We start from the raw sequence: 16,942 nt of genomic DNA, 5'->3' as shown, positions 1-16,942 counted from the left end.
TAGATGATAATAGTGTACAATTACAGTTCCCATTCTATTAAATTTTCAGATTCCTCGAACAATAATGGACACTGTCTTAGACGATAAACAGTCATTACAGCGAGATCATTGGCGTCGTAAAAAACGGGATAGATTGCTTAACATGAGCGATGAGCAACTGTCAATTCAACGAGAACATCTACGATCCGCAATAGGCAACGGAGACAAGCAATGTCCAAAGATCAAAGGTCTCAAGTTAGGGAACGACAACATCGCTATTACAGAAATTGTAAAAATAGATTGCATGGTGTAGAAGCGCATTTCCAAATAGCTAAGTTGGAACCCAACGCTCATTGCACAACATTTGCTGCTTCAGCACCAGGCGTCTCAAGTACCTCGCATGATCAGGATGTTCAAATTTCATGCAGCCATGGTGTCGATATTGGTAACAAAACATTTACTCGCATTATTTCTGCATTTAACTAAATTTTAACATGTTTTGTTTTTTGTTTGCTAATACAATTAACGTATATTCAATCCGTCAAGAATCTATTCCTTCTACTATGTTATCTTATACCGTCCATGTTATATGACAGACCATGATGATGAACATAGCACAACATTTGCTGCTTCGGTATCGAGTATCTCAAGTACCTTGCATGACAAGGGTGTTCAAAACTCATGTAACCATGGTGGAAATGCTGGTAAAAGTATGTTTATTTGGTCGATATTTTAACATAATTTGTTTTTACTTTTAATAATACCCTTATCTTAAATTCAGTTTGTCACAACTTTGTTTGTTCTACCCCTATTATAAACGTGGAAGATGTCCTCGACCGTATGCGGCAACATGTACAAATGGAAGTAAATAGACTGAGTAATCGGCCTTTATCTACTGCTCTAAACCTTAATCAAAGGACTTTGCAAATTGATATAGGTATGTAATTAATATTATTATTATTACTTTATTATTATCTTTATTTTTTTCATATTATAAATTCTCAAATTAATTCGATATACGTTTCACAAATAGGTAATGTTGTGCCAATTGCACTACACAAAGATAATGTTGACGTCTATGATAATGACATTCTTGGTGACAGTGATATTAATTTCATGAATGACGTTAAAGGTATTGTTACATGACGTTATGCATATATATGAATATTTCCGTACACTCCATCAAATTGCTCAATCATTAAGTTAGATGTATATTTAAATGTCTTTCCCAGGTCAAGAGATTCCTTCTGTTGGACATGCTAAGAATCCACATATATTGAAAAGAATGCCGAGAGCTCAACAATCTTTTCACAACTATGCAACGGATATTGCAAACACCACCAATCTCCAACGCTTCCATATATCAGACATGCTGACATGTAAGCATTGTAATGCTAAATTGTTTCCGCCTGAGACCGATGTTTTCTGCTGTATTCGCGGTAAAATTCGCCTTCCATTTGTGCAAGCACCCCCAGAGTTGATATATCTGTATACCACGCAAGCACTTGATGGTGTCCACTTCAGACAGAATATACGGTCTTATAACCATGTTTTCTCCTTCACTTCCATGGGAGTCTACCTAGACGAAAATTTAGCAAATGGGAGACGTGGGATCTATACTTACTGTGCCCAAGGGGCCATATACCACAGGATTGGCGGTCTTCTACCTCAATTAGGGCATCGACCACGGTTCTTACAGATGTATGTGTATGACACGGAGCATGAGATCACCTACCGATAAGCTGAAAATGATTTACTGAATCCGAATATTTTATCAATTATACAGAGTGTCCTTGACCGCCATAACCCTTATGTTCATACACTTCGTCGAATTGCTCAGTCCTGTAATCTACATGACATCCGCTTACATATAAAGGAACATCCCACTAACCAGCATCAATACGCATTGCCAACATCTTCTCAAGTAGCAGCTATTTTAGTTGGGGGTGAGGAGCCAACCGAAAGAAGTGAACGAGATATTATTGTCGAGGCAACGACCGGTGAACTCCTCAATGTCCCTTGGCTTTTACGACCCACTTCAATATCCATTATTGCATCCATATGGAAATTTTGGATGGGATCTGCATATATTCAGCGATGATGCACAACGAATCAGTTGTCGGGAATATTACTGTTACATGCTCCAGGTTATTTGATTCCAACAATACCATGATATATCAACCAATTATATATATATATATATGTGTTTGGATTCTATATTTTTACATATGCCTGATTTTTTTTTTTAATTTTTTTAATATTTTTAAAACCCGAGATAATCCCGACTCGATATTACTTAGAGGTGGGCGACTTTTACAACAATATGTTGTTGATATGTATGTGAAGATCTTAATTCAGCAGCTAAGATATTTACATGACAATCAGCGTACTATACGAGTTGAGTTATACCAAGGTCTACAAGATTGTATGCATGCAGGCCGGAGAAACGAATACAGGTAACAGTTAAACATCTTTATTTTATTATTTATTTATTTATTTTACTCAACTTCTTATTCATTTTATATATTATATCCTAGCTATTAATCATTGTAATCATTTTTTATTTTCATTTTCTCATTTAGCGAACATCGGGCAGAAGACAATATTACCGTCATCTTATATTGGAAGTCCACGTGATATGCATGAAAGGTATCATGATGCTATCGCTCTGGTTCAAAAATTTGGGAAGCCTGACATATTCTTAACAATGACTTGCACTCCTAATTGGGAGGAGATTAAAAGAGGAGCTCATGCTGGCCAACTAGCACAAGATAGATCTGATGTCACCACAAGAGTTTTTCATGAAAAATGTGAGGAGTTGAAAAAAGATTTATTCAAAAAGGGGAATTTGGGAAAAGTTGCTGCATACATACATGTTATTGAATTTCAGAATCGTGGTTTACCACACGCTCATATGCTCATAATATTCGACAACGACGACAAGCTTATAAATCCTAATGATTATGACAAAATTGTTCGTGCTGAAATTCCTGATCCTATCACCGAACCAGTGTTATACAGCATAGTAATGAAGCACATGATCCATGGTCCTTGCGGATTATTAAATCATGACTGTGTTTGTATGAAAAATGGGGTGTGTAAAAAAAGGTTTCCAAAAGAGTTTGCACCAGTTACTCTACAGGGACTGATACATATCCTATATACCAAAGACGTGATGATGGTCGAGTTGTTTATCTAGACAACGAAGTACCTATTGACAATAGATGGGTTGTCCCATATAACCCTTGGCTGCTGATAAAGTATGACTGTCACATCAATGTGGAGGTGTGTGCTACAGTCAAATTAGTAAAATATTTGTACAAGTATGTGTACAAGGGATTTGATCGTGTGTCTTTAGAAGTCAACTCTCATGCACCACATGACCAGGATGAAATCCGTAAGTTTCTAGATGCACGGTGGGTGTGTCCACAAGAATCTCTTTGGAGAATCTTCAAATTCCCTCTTAATAGATTGTACCCCGTTGTTTATGCTCTACAAGTCCACCTTGAGAATATGCACCATGTCCTCTTCTCTGAAAAATCAAGATGTTCGAGAACTTAGTCGATGAAAAAAAACTCCCGCACCATGTTAATCGAAGTTTTTCCTAATTAATCGCATTGACGCAGATGCAAGGCAGTACCTTTATAGAGAATTTCCTGAGCATTATACATAGAACAAGTCATTAAAACAATGTCGCCCAAGAAGAAACCACCTAAAAGTCATTGGTAGATTGCGCATTGCACACCCGCCTGGCAATGAGAAATATTATCTCAGGCTTCTTCTGAATCATGTTAGAAGACCTACCTCATTTGATGATCTGAAACTGTTGGCTCTACACAGTACCCGACTTTCAAGGAAGCTGTTGAATAACGAGATCTTGTTGGAAATAAGGTTGGATAGACGCCCACCAAGATAAGGATAAACCACTGAGTATAGGACTCTATCCTATCTGATATTAGATGAGTATAGGACTCTATCCTATCAGATATTAGATGAGTATATAACTCTATCCTATCTGATATTAGATGAGTATAGGACTCTATCCTATCAGATATTAGATGAGTATATAACTCTATCCTATCTGATATTAGATGAGTATAGGACTCTATCCTATCCAATATTGAGGAGGTGGGAACCTCTATAAATAGACCCCCCACCTCTCACATATTAATCATCTGAACAACAAGAAAAGCTCTCTCTCTTTTAATGGCAGCCTCCAACATTTTCTAAAGTAGAAGCCAGTAATTTGTGGAGATTCCATAGGTGGTATCCTCCCTAGCCATTGTCAGTTCTTGGTTCTTGGTTCGTGAAAAAAAAGGTTGCTTCCCGTTCGTGGTTGGAACTTGACTCAAGCAAAGTTAAGAAGAAGAAGATCTTGAGTGTGTCAAGAACATCTTCTCCCAGATCAAAGCTTGGAACTTCAAATTGAAAGTCGTGACCAAGGTAATGATCTTTTTCGGCTCACGCTATTTTATGCATGTGGTATAACGTAATTGTATATATCATAGGAATCATGCATGAGATATCGATAAAATCCTACATTGGCATCGAGCCAGTTTTCCATGGTTTGCATGCTTTTGTTTGCGGTTTTGATCTTGTGATCTACAATTTTTGAAAAAATGCTTTTTTTCAAAAATATTTTAATTAATTTTTAAATAATTAGGTTGTTTAAAATTAATTAGATATTGCTTAATTTTTTTGTAAAATAAATTATTTATGGGAAATAATTAGTGGAAAATTTTTTCTAGGAAATTTTTTCTTAGAAATTTTACATGGAAATTTATTTACTGAGATTATTTCTCTATAAATTTTAGGATTTTTTTTCACATGTATTTTTCCACAATTAAAAATTGACATTAGGATGTTTATTTTTACCATGCAAAGAATTATTTGAATCTGGATTTTTACTATTGCATGAATATAAAATTGTTTGTTTTCTATCAACGGTCATATGAAAACTAAGGCACAATGCCTAAGTCACATAGACCAAAACTTGTAGGAAAACTCGAACCGCATCGTGAAAACTGAACCGCATCTTGGGAGACGGGCTTCCAAGAAATGCATGACTGCAAAGCAATATAGAGAGAGCTTTGAAGCCGCATCGCCTTGAAATCGATAAGATAGAGACAGAGCCACCATCACCGAATATACACCAAAGAGCCCCAAATCCTATTCAAGATAGGAATGAGGCTCGAACCACTTAAATCTCTCCTACATCGACATGGGGCGATGCTAAGGAACCAAATCCATATGATGTGTCATCGGGTTTATTTTCCCACCTCACGGGAAACAGAGGAAGTGGCTAGTAATTTTCGAATGGTGATAGTGATCGTGAGGATGAGGATGACTCCCCGGCACCCGTGAAGCTTCTATGTTCATGGTTGACTAGCTCGCTTAGTTCTACATTGTTTTTTGAAAGATAGGAAACTCTTTTTTTTGTAGAAACAATTTTATGAAATGGAAATTTAAGTAGTAGATTTTTTGCATATTCTATGTTATTGATAGTCAAATGCATTGATTTTATTTAATGGCTAGAATCATGCTAGTAGATTATCATGATCATCTCATATGTGAAAATGTGGATTACTTAGATTTAAATTTAAGAGATGATTCTTATTCGTAGTATCTTATTTTTGGAATTCAAACTTGATAGAATGGCACCCGATGGAAAATCCCCGTTTACGATGCTACCTGAAAAGGACTTGTTAAACGATAAGAATTACTTAACTTTGGTCTAGGAAAGTTAGGCTAATTCGCAGATAGGAAGGTCATTGATGTAATAACTGGTGACAAGAGCGTAACCTACCACCAAGGATTAACACAAGCCGCTTATACTGCTTTGTATTCTTAAAAAGTAAAATGAGTATACAAGCAAAGATAATGTTGTTCGAATTGCCATACTTGGCACCATGAGGAATGACTTCATGATGCAAAGATGATGGCCTTGGATCGGCAAAAAGAGCTATGGGAAGCAAGAAAGCGACCTTTGGGTACGACCTTACTTCGCATTACTGAGGAGGCTACAAATGAGCTTTGACAAATTTATCAAGTCTGCCCCATACCTCTATGACACAACATTGCACGGTGATGAGAAACATGGTTGCTTTGAAGTTAGCCCAAGCAGATTGTCCTCCGTCAAATGAACAAAGAATTCAAGCTGTCATTAGGTCTTTACCTAAAACTTGGGAACAATTTCGCCTTATCTTGACGATGACGACAAGATCACAAACTTTGCACAGTGCAAAGGAAATGTGAGCTTGAGGAACAAAGGCTTCTCAATGAAAAGCCCGTTGTTCAAACCGAAGCAAATGTTGTCAACTCCAAAAAGAGGAAGGCTCCTTGGAACAAGAAAAGTGGAAAAGGGAAAGGCAAGGAAAAGGCCAAGCCTAACCCACAAAAAAAGAAACCTAGGAAGTCGATAGACATGACTAGTGTTGAATGCTTCCGTTGTCATCGATGGGACACTATGCTAGGGCATGTCCTTCTCTTTGAGGTGAGTTTTACTTTAAGTACGCATCAATGTGATAAGTATCGTCATCTTTGTCGATTCATCACAATATTGGATTGTAGATTCAGCAAATGACAGCACCACATAAGCCGGATAGGTCCCTATTTGAAGATTTCCTCGAAACTTCCACAAGGAACTCGGAGAGTCCACATGGGAAACCAAAGTGTTGCTGATGTTTTGGGCAATGTGCACTTGTAGGTTGGATTTTTGCGAGTGGGAGATCCATCCTTATTGAAGAAGTACTTTTGTACCCTCAATTAGGAGAAATCTTTTATCGGGGTTTTGAAATTACTTCAAGAATCCTATGTGTTTAATTTTTCCCCTTAACTCGCTTGAGATATCTTTAAATAACAGTTTGATAGGTCATGCTTATTTAATGAATTCTTTTATGACATTACACTTAGCACAAACTGAAGTTTTTATGTCTAAAATGGTTGGTTGCCAATTGTGGCATGCTAGACTAGGACATATTGGACACAATAGGATAGACCGCTTAGCAAGGGAGGGTTATTAGGTAACTTAACCTCTGTTAAAATGGAAACCCTGTGGAAAGTTGTCTTCTTTGGAAAAAGCCACCAAGAAACCTTTTGGGAAAGCCCAAAGGGCAACTTATCCTTTACAACTTATTCACTCGCACATCCGTGGACCAATGAATGTAACAAGAAGGCATGGGGCTTTGTATTTCATTACCTTCACAGATGACTATACACGCGCATGGGACCGTGTACTTGATGTCTCACAAATCGAGCCTTTGGACTATTTTAAAAGTACAAGAACTTAGTTGAGAATCAACTTGATAGGACAATAAAGGCCTTAAGAACCCACCAAGGACGTGAATATCTTTTCATGAGTTTAAGGAACTCTGTGAAAATAAAGGTATAGCTAGATGACTAACTATTCCTTTATACCCCTCGAGAATGGTGTCTCCTCGAGAGAAGGAATAGAACCCTGCTAGACATGGTTAGATCTATGATGGCTCAGCTAACTTGCCTATCTCATTTTGGGGTGATGCATTGTTAACGGCCAAGCATTATACTTAACCTAGTTCCTTCAAAAACGTTGACAAAACACCCTATGAACTATGGACCGGGTAGACAACCCGCTTTGAACTACCTTAGACCATGGGGATGTCTGCCTTTGTCACTTCTCAAAATCGAAATTTGGAAAGTTGAGTGCTCCTGAAAGAAGTGTATCTTTATAAGATACGCTGAGACTTCTAAGGGTATGTCTTCCTAGGGAGGATACTCAAGGGCATGTCACGTAAAATAGAAGCACGTAACGCCGTCAGATTCTTAGAGGATCAATACCCAATGAGGGTGAGGTTGATAAGGATATACAACTTTACGGGTTGATAACCTTATAACTGGCGATGAACAAGGCGAAGATGAAACTTTCATCAACCCCGATTCTAGTAACAATGGCATTGGTCAAATGATTGATCAATCCCAACCTCGTAAGAGTGTTAGAGGCCATATCCCCAAACGCCGGTTTGAGATTGAAGGGGAGATAAATATGACCAATGCACTTACGAAATATCCGATGAACCTAAAACGCTCAAGGAGGCTATTTCGGTCCAATACAAGTAAGTGGATGGAAGCTATGAAGGAAGAATTGGAGTCGATGAAGAAAAACAAAGTATGGGACTTAGTTGATCTACCTCCAAAACAGAGATCTATTGGGAACAAGTGGGTTCTCAAGATCAAGAAAAAATGCGGAAGGAACATAGACAAATTCAAAGCTAGGCTTGTTGCAAAAGGTTACACCCAAAAAGGAATAGACTATGAGGACACCTTCTCACCAAGAGTGAGATTTGCCTCCATACGCCTCCTCTTGTCAATGGTTGCCCATTTAGATTTAGAGCTTTACCGGATGGATGTCAAAACCGCTTTTCTCAATGGAGAATTACAAGAGGAAATCTATATGGATCAACCCAATGGTTTTCAATCAAGGGTCGAACACAAAGTGTGTAAACCGAACAGATCCATATATGGTTGAAAACAGGCTCTAGACAATTGAATCTGAGATTCCATGAAGCAATGCTTCAAGACAAATTCGAAAATGGTAAATGAGGACCATTAAGCAAGTGATATGTCAAGAAATCTAAAAAAATGGTTTTGTGGTTCTATCTCTATATGTGGATGACATTTTGTTAGCAGGTAACAATAAGGCATTGATAAATTCCACTAAGGAGTGGTTGTCATTAAACTTCAAAATGAAGGACATGGGTGAAGCAAGTTATGTCTTAGGAGTTAAAATAACTCGTGGATCGGCCCAAACGCTTTGTTATCTTTCTCTCGGGGAGACATATATCAAGAAGGTTTTGGAAAGATTCAACATGACTGATTGTAAGCAAGTGGATCTCCCAAGAAGTCTAGGAGAGTCTTTGAGTTCTAAAATGTCTCCCAAGAATCCCATCAAACTCAGGCTATGAAAAATGTACCATACTCAAGCTATCGGAAGCCTTATGTATGCAATGTTGTGTACAAGGCCGGACATCCGCTATGCAGTTGGGTTAGTATCAAGGTTCCAAACAAATCCGGGGTCGCATTAATCGGAAGGTCATCCAAGAAGATAATGAGGTATCTAAAAGGCACCGTGGACTACTCACTTGTCTACCAAGGGAAAGATCTTAAGTCGATTGGGTAATTCCGATGCCGATTGGGCGAGACCTTGATGAGAGGAAGTCAACTTCGGATATACCTACATAATGAATGGAGGTGCTATATCCCGAGCAGCAAAAAAAACTTCCATAGCACTTTCAACTATGGAAGCCGAGTATATTGCATGTTGTTACTCGCCACCACGGTGAGGTCGTGGTGGCTCGACGATTCATCAAACACTTGTCGGTGTTCTCAAGAGTCACAACCGGTTCACATCCGATCGACAAAGATGGCTGCTCTTGCATATGCTAAAGATCCAAAGTACCATGGAATAAATCCAAGCATATAGAGTTAAAATACCACTACGCACGACAAATGATATCGAAAAAGAAAGTGGTTCTACAACATATATCCACCGATCGATGGTTCGTTGCGGATCCACCGACCAAACCTATTCCAAAGGAACTCTTCCTTGCACATGTAAAAATGCTTGGGTTAAAGAGGATGTGATTATGTTAAGAACACTTTGATGGTTTAATGAATAAAAGTGCATCCTTTCCGGATCGATTGCATTCTCATTATACCGCTTATCATCTCATATGTATGTCAAGTAGGGTTGGACCGGTTCACTCACATGAACAAATACTTCCATTTTAAAATGTGGGAGTTTAGCTTGACAAGTCACTAAACCTTATAGGAAGGGTGGACCTAGTGCGAGTCATGCCCCTTCTTATAATTGGATAAGAAGAAACAGCTTCATAGGGAAGATTCTGCCTAAAACCTACAAACGGTTGTTGCCAAGTGGGAGCATAGTATCCTTGGAATTGTCATTAGGGATGACAACACTTGCATGGTATGAGTGGACATACAGATATCTATTGTTGAGTAAACAAATTAGATACTCTTGCCATGACATGTTTTCACACAACATGTGTATAGTTGACCACCGAGAGCAAGAAAAGAAATATCCCTAAAATTCTTGCTATGTGAGCTCTATTGATATATTTTTGTTTAAAAACATATCGAATGGTACCCTCCTTGAACTTTTGACCTTGTCAAGAAAATAAGAGGACTACTCGTAACTTTGGTTTGCTCCCCACAAGCTCTTACTAAAAGGTCATTCGGATGCATCTTTGGGAAGTTGGTAGAACTCTGACGACAATGACTTGCGTGCAAAGGGTAAAAGAACTGAAGGTTTATCACACAATCACTGGGATTCTACCTGGCCAGGACAATTGATGATAATTGTGAATCATGTGATACGTTTTTGACTTTATGGTGTGGACTCATAGGGATGAGTGCTATTTGTCAAAGTGATGAAACAAACAGATCTTGGGGTATACACACACTCTCCGGATATTAGGTTTTCGGATTCATCTTCTTTAAGATCACTTTCATGGTAGATCACTGTGTCGTGCTTTTCATTGCGACTTGCTACTTCACAGATATCATGATACGTGTGCTAGGGTCACACGAACCATTTGCCGTGTGAGACACACAAATGGCTAAGCATTCTACTTAAATGCTTCTCTTAGAAACCTTCTTCGCCGTTGTGGGCGAGTGGGAGATGTTGGAAATAAGGTTGGATAGACGCCCACCAAGATAAGGATAAACCACTGAGTATAGGACTCTATCCTATCTGATATTAGATGAGTATAGGACTCTATCCTATCAGATATTAGATGAGTATAGGACTCTATCCTATCAGATATTAGATGAGTAGGTGGGAACCTCTATAAATAGACCCCCCACCTCTCACATATTAATCATCTGAACAACAAGAAAAGCTCTCTCTCCTTTAATGGCAGCCTCCAACATTTTCTAAAGTAGAAGCCAGTAATTTGTGGAGATTCCATAGGTGGTATCCTCCCTAGCCATTGTCAGTTCTTGGTTCTTGGTTCGTGAAAAAAAAAGGTTGCTTCCCGTTCGTGGTTGGAACTTGACTCAAGCAAAGTTAAGAAGAAGAAGATCTTGAGTGTGTCAAGAACATCAAAGCTTGGAACTTCAAATTGAAAGCCGCGACCAAGGTACGATCTTTCCATTTCATTTTTTATTTTATTTTATGCATGTGGTATAACATAATTGTATATATCATAGGAATCATGCATGAGATATCAATAAAATCCTACAGATCTACTTGAACATGATGAAGCGATACAGAGTCCTTACTGGAAGCTACTGCTGTACATATGCCTTCAGCTTTAAGAAAAATGTTTAGTTCCATATTGATATATTGCAATCCCGTTGGCGTTCGCTGGTTATGGGATGAGTTCTACTCATTCATGATTGAGGACTATCCTTTTTCAAGCAACTCAAGTCACCTACTCAATCGTTTCCTTAAAGAGATTGATTCCTATTTGGCAGATAATGGAAAAAGGATCTCTGAATATGACTTGCCGGCTCTTACAGATAACAACGATGACCATTCCAACTTAACAAGATTAATTGAAGAAGAAATGTCAGTGCACGTACCGTTAGAGGACCTGTCATCTGTCGATAAGCTGAACACTTCTCAATTGCATGCATTCTAGACCATTGTCAATTCAGTTGTGCGTAATGAGAGCTCGGTCTACTTCATTGATGGTCCTGGCGGAACAGGGAAGACGTTTTTATATCGTTTAGTTTCAGCATACTTAAGAAATCATGGGTACATTGCCATTGCAACGTCAACTTCGGTCTTGCAAAGAACCATGTTACACGGGGTGTACAAAACCACTCGAGGTTTAAGATCACAGATCCGACGTTTGCGTAATCAACATGTAAGGTGCATAAAGAATCTCCTCTTGCTAAACTGCTATGTCAAACAAGTCTCTTTATTTGGGATGAAGCCACAATGACACATCGCCATGCTTTTGAGGCTCTGAACAGAACACTAAAAGATATTAATGACTCAGATCTATCTTTTGGTGGAATTTTTTTGTACTAGGTGGAGACTTCCAGCAAAGTACTCCTGTTGTGCCTCATGGTACTATTGCACAAAAGATTGATGCATGTATAATGAATTCTAAACTCGGTCAAGTGTTAAAGTGATTCATCTTATCAAAATATGCAAGCGGGACAAATCCATCCTTCTCGAGTTGCTTTAAAACATAGGTGATGGTGCTTGAACCTTGCATTGTCGATGATATTATTAAAGTTCCGGATGACATTCTCATTCCATGGGAGGACGAGCATTCACTGTCAAATTTTAATATCCGAGATTTTCCCTTCTTTGTGTGATTATGCTCATCACTCGGATTACATCACTCAAAGGGCACTACTTACACTAACCAATGAGTATGTTGATAAGCTTAATGAGGACGTCATTCGTGTGTTCCCAGGAGAAGAACAAACATACTACTCATTTGATTCTGTTACCAATGACCCGAGTTGACTCTAAAAGAATTTCTAAATTCTAAATTCTATATCTACAGGCGGTCTGCCACCACACAAGTTGACTCTAAAACTAGGAGCTCCAGTAATTCTCCCCCGAAATATCAATCCCGCTAATGGATTGTGCAATGGAACCAGGTTACTCTGTTGTGCTTTCCTACCAAATGTAATCTATGCTAATATTCTAACTAGAACTCACCATGGTAAACCAACCTTCTTACATCAAATTCCTATGAAAGCATCAGACGATCTCAAGCTAGCGTTCGATTTCACTCAGAAACAGTTCTTGATTCGTCTTGGATTTGCTTTAACAATACACAAATCACAAGGACATACCATTCCTCATGTAGGAACTTATTTACCAGACCATGTTTTCGACCATAGGCAGCTCTATGTTGCTCTCTCCCGAGGCGTGTCTAAGAGCACAACTAAAATAATGGTTAAAAAAGGAAGCATAAGAGGCTACTCTGGAACCTTCACAAGGAATGTCGTCTACAAAGACGTCCTCCGATCGTGTAACATGCAAACAAACTCCAAATCATGATCTTCTATCACATTGCTATCTTACTGGTAAGTACTTGGTATATACATTTAAAATTATCCATTTAACAGTCTCAAGGTTTCATCCTACTAAACTTAAATGTACCTATTGTTTTTGCTGCAGGACATAGTATAAATTGCCATGACTGAACTCTATACAGACTGTAATCTTTTTCTACTGTTTTGTTGTTGTGTTATGTATATAGTGTTATTGTTAGTATTCTTTTTGTATACATAGACAACTGATGGAACTTACATAGTATCCAAGGATATTGCATTATGCATAGTAACTACTGAACGCAACACCACTCTGCATAGCACGCTCATCGAGCGTGTATGTTTGCTAGTAATTAATAACGACAAGTTGCTATTTGATTTTTTTTTCGATAATAATTCTAACTGTCTGATGAGTGTCTATTGTATACTTATGATTGTTCAAAGTTCAACACTAATTCATGCATGAACATTATCTTATAATATCGCCAAGATATCTGAGATATCTCGTTTTTTGGGTACACTAAGATGGAAATATCTGATATATTTCAACTGCATATTAAATTTGTTTTTTTCTGATATATTTCGTAATTTCCGTTATAACGATATATATCGATCAATATATAATATATCCGATATAAATTGTTGATTTTGACCGTTATTGGTGACTTTGAACAATATATTTATGATATTTCCGATATAATCGACGATATTTCTGATATAATCAATGATATATATGATATATTGACATACAAAACAAAATTTTGATTGGTCAACAAAAAAATAGATATCTCTTGATATTTCCAATATATCCGATATATCTCGGTTTTTGGGTACATCAAGATATTTATCGAATTCGATATTTTGGTCGTTGCCTTATATCCATACAAGTATACATCAAGATATCCACATCAAATATGCAACACATCGATTTTTTTAAGTCTTGAAACTCGTCCCTCGAGATCGATAGTTACCATGGTTTCTTTAGATTCTAATTGTAATTATATAGGAGAGACTCATCTATTTATTTTTTTAAAATAAAATGGGAGATAATTATGTTATTTAAGTGATATTAGGAAAGTTCTTTTAAATTATCAATAATAAAATAGGACTTGTTTTAATTTTAATGTGGGAAATGGAGGTAATTATTTAATTTAAGTGACACTAGAGAGGTGTTTCTAAATCTTATATATAAAGCGGATACCAGATTTTCCAATTAGTTCCCGTATTCCCGGTTTTACACCAAAGTTTTAAATAGAAAGGGTACCGGAAAGTTAGACAGCCACATTTTTTTTTGCTATTCATGAAAAGGGTAAAATCGTATATACACTTCTCCCTTCCATCACTAAACTTATAACGGAAAAAAACCCCAAACAGACGCACCTTTCCATCTCTCCATAATTTACAACGAAAAAAAAATGGCACACAAATTATCTTCAACGCTTTTTCATCATCAACCCAACACTCCTCCTCATCCAAAACTCACTCACCCGAAAAAAAAAAATGTTTGGGCTTCTTCTCAGACATGAATCTCCATCACTTCTCTTTCTCAACTCTTTATTCTTCGACAAACAAATTTATCCACATTCCTTTTTGATTTAGACACTCTACATCACCGCAATGTCGAGGTATGCGTTTTTTATTCTTGGGTTGAATTAAATCAGTTTCTTTAAATCTTTTCACACAATTAAACTTTCCGACAACTTCAAGGCAACGACGATCTTCGTGAGTAAATCATTTCGATAGCTTCATTGGGCCAATCTTTTCTCTGAAAAGCAAAAATTTTTCCCGGCAAAACTTTCTCCCGCTTTTATTTCGCTTAAGGCATTAAGACAATCTTCCAAGCGAACTTTCTTAGCAAACCTTTTGTCAAATTTTATTTAATTCTTCTAAGACATTAATCAAACTTTTCTTCGTGGACTTTTCGCCAGATAACACCTTCGTTTCTACCTCGCGGGCAAAAATAACTTTTCGTCAATCTTTTCGGACTTAACCAAAATTTTAAGATATCTAATAAAAATTACTAACATACCCGTTTCATGGGCTATCAAAAATCATTGACAACTGCTTTGTCATATTTCCGTAAGATTTTATGCGGTTTGGTTAAGTTTGATTTGGAGTTTCAAAACATCGCTTAAAGAGATTGTTGTCCCCTACACTTCAAAATGAATGAGAAAAAGCAAAACAATCGGGTGAAGATGTCGAAACACTCGATCGCCTTCCATGCCACCACCCATAGTCCATCATTGAGAGCTCAAATAGATGATTCCCAACAACTTCGCTCCATCACCACTCATCAACAACAAACCACCTCCACTCAATTTTAGGCCATCGCCACCAAACTAATTTTCACCCCAACAGGCCTAATTCGTGGTCCACCACCCATCAAATTCCATATCATGCTCCTGCCATTCAACCTCATCACCAATTCAGATATATAGCTTTAGTTTTATGCTGTCGTTTGCTTCTCTATCACCAACTCGCTCAATTCCTCTATATATGAGTCTGTTCAATCAATTTCTTTCACATTCAATTTCTATGCAAGTCCAAGTTCAAGTTTAACACCTTAATATTTTCTCCAAGTTCAGGTTGGTTTTCATCTTCTAATCCATCCCCACGCCATTGTGTTGTCACCCACACAAAATCCAAGTTCATGTTCATGTTCATACTATAATCCAAGTTCTACTATAATTCCAATTTCCAAAATACCTTCTCCTTTCAGAGTTTGCCCGTCTTACAAAATAATTCATGTTCATGTTCACGTGAACTAAGAGATGCTTGCTCATTATACTTTTCTCTCATATCTATTCAAATCACTAAGTCCAAGTCCATGTTCACATTCGATTGCTCTTTTCATTTACCACCAAAGAAACATTTGTTTCACTCTGACTTGACTTCTTCACACTTTTAATTTTCGAACTTATGTTGTTATATGCTGCAATGAGCCCCACGCATCTTTGCCTCTTTTCCTGTTTTGGCGTCCCTCTTTATCTCCTCACAGAACTAGCCTATTTTCTTCCAATTCCAATGAAGTAATTTCCTTCTCATTGCCTCTAGTGGAAGTCGCCATTTCTCTTTACTCAGAGTGTAGTGCTTCTTTGGGGAGGGGGTTTCATTAATATATTCATGACTCAATTGCCCCAAAATAGAAACGCCACAGATTGAGGAGAGACTAACCAATTCTTTTCCCCTTTCTTGTTTTTTTTTTTTTTTCCTTCATGCTCTTGGTTTTATTTTCCTTTTAAAGTTTTAAATCTTATGGGCTCAAGCTCATATGTAACGGGCTCATCACATAGTAATTATTATTTTTTTTTATACCAAACACATCGTTTTCTCTCATGGGCTGATGTGCATACCGTTAAATTAAACAATGTACTAGGTATAATTATATATTTAAATATAATAATATAAAACTGATTAAACCGATTAAATCACAGATTCATTGATTAATCGTGATATCACTCCTAGACCGATTACATCCGAAAACCGATTTTAACAAGGCTTTAGTTGGTAACTTTTTTGTGTCACCTATTTTAATTCTCACTTCATCTTCTCTCAATTAACTACATTGCATCCTCATATAGCTTAGTTTGAAATTATTTAGTTTACATTGATTCACCCCTATTTATCATATTTTTACCACATTATATTTTCACATATACCTATTCATTTTCTCTTTACTTTTCCTCGGCAATTTTCTTCTTTCTTTCTTTGCCATTTGAAGTTCGCTCACATGCCAAAGAGGGGGCGGTGTTTCGACCGCCACCTACATGGCAAACGTGCATTGGTAGGGGTCTCATCTTTTACTAAGCTTAATCAATAGGGCTAAGACCCAATTTGCAATATCATATATCAATGTATTGTGGCTCATTAACTCATGTGTCTAGGGCTCAACCCTAGCCACATGGCTTGCCACTTACGCACATTAATTTATGTCTAGATTCGCTTC

General features: G+C 37.4%; 1 protein-coding gene across 1 annotated transcript; it reads left to right on the top strand.

Annotated features, from left to right (window-relative positions):
- The first annotated feature begins 2,353 nt into the window (after positions 1-2,353).
- On the top strand, positions 2,354-3,178 carry LOC147481192 (uncharacterized). Its single transcript, XM_086578859.1, has 2 exons — positions 2,354-2,435; positions 2,562-3,178. The coding sequence occupies exons 1-2, from the start codon at positions 2,354-2,356 to the stop codon at positions 3,176-3,178; spliced, it is 699 nt and encodes a 232-aa protein (XP_086434985.1).
- The last annotated feature ends 13,764 nt before the right edge of the window (positions 3,179-16,942 follow it).

The sequence above is a fragment of the Coptis chinensis genome, chromosome 8 (assembly GCF_015680905.1).
Source record: "Coptis chinensis isolate HL-2020 chromosome 8, ASM1568090v1, whole genome shotgun sequence".
Taxonomy (NCBI): domain Eukaryota; kingdom Viridiplantae; phylum Streptophyta; class Magnoliopsida; order Ranunculales; family Ranunculaceae; genus Coptis; species Coptis chinensis.
This window is presented reverse-complemented; position numbering and strand designations above follow the sequence as displayed.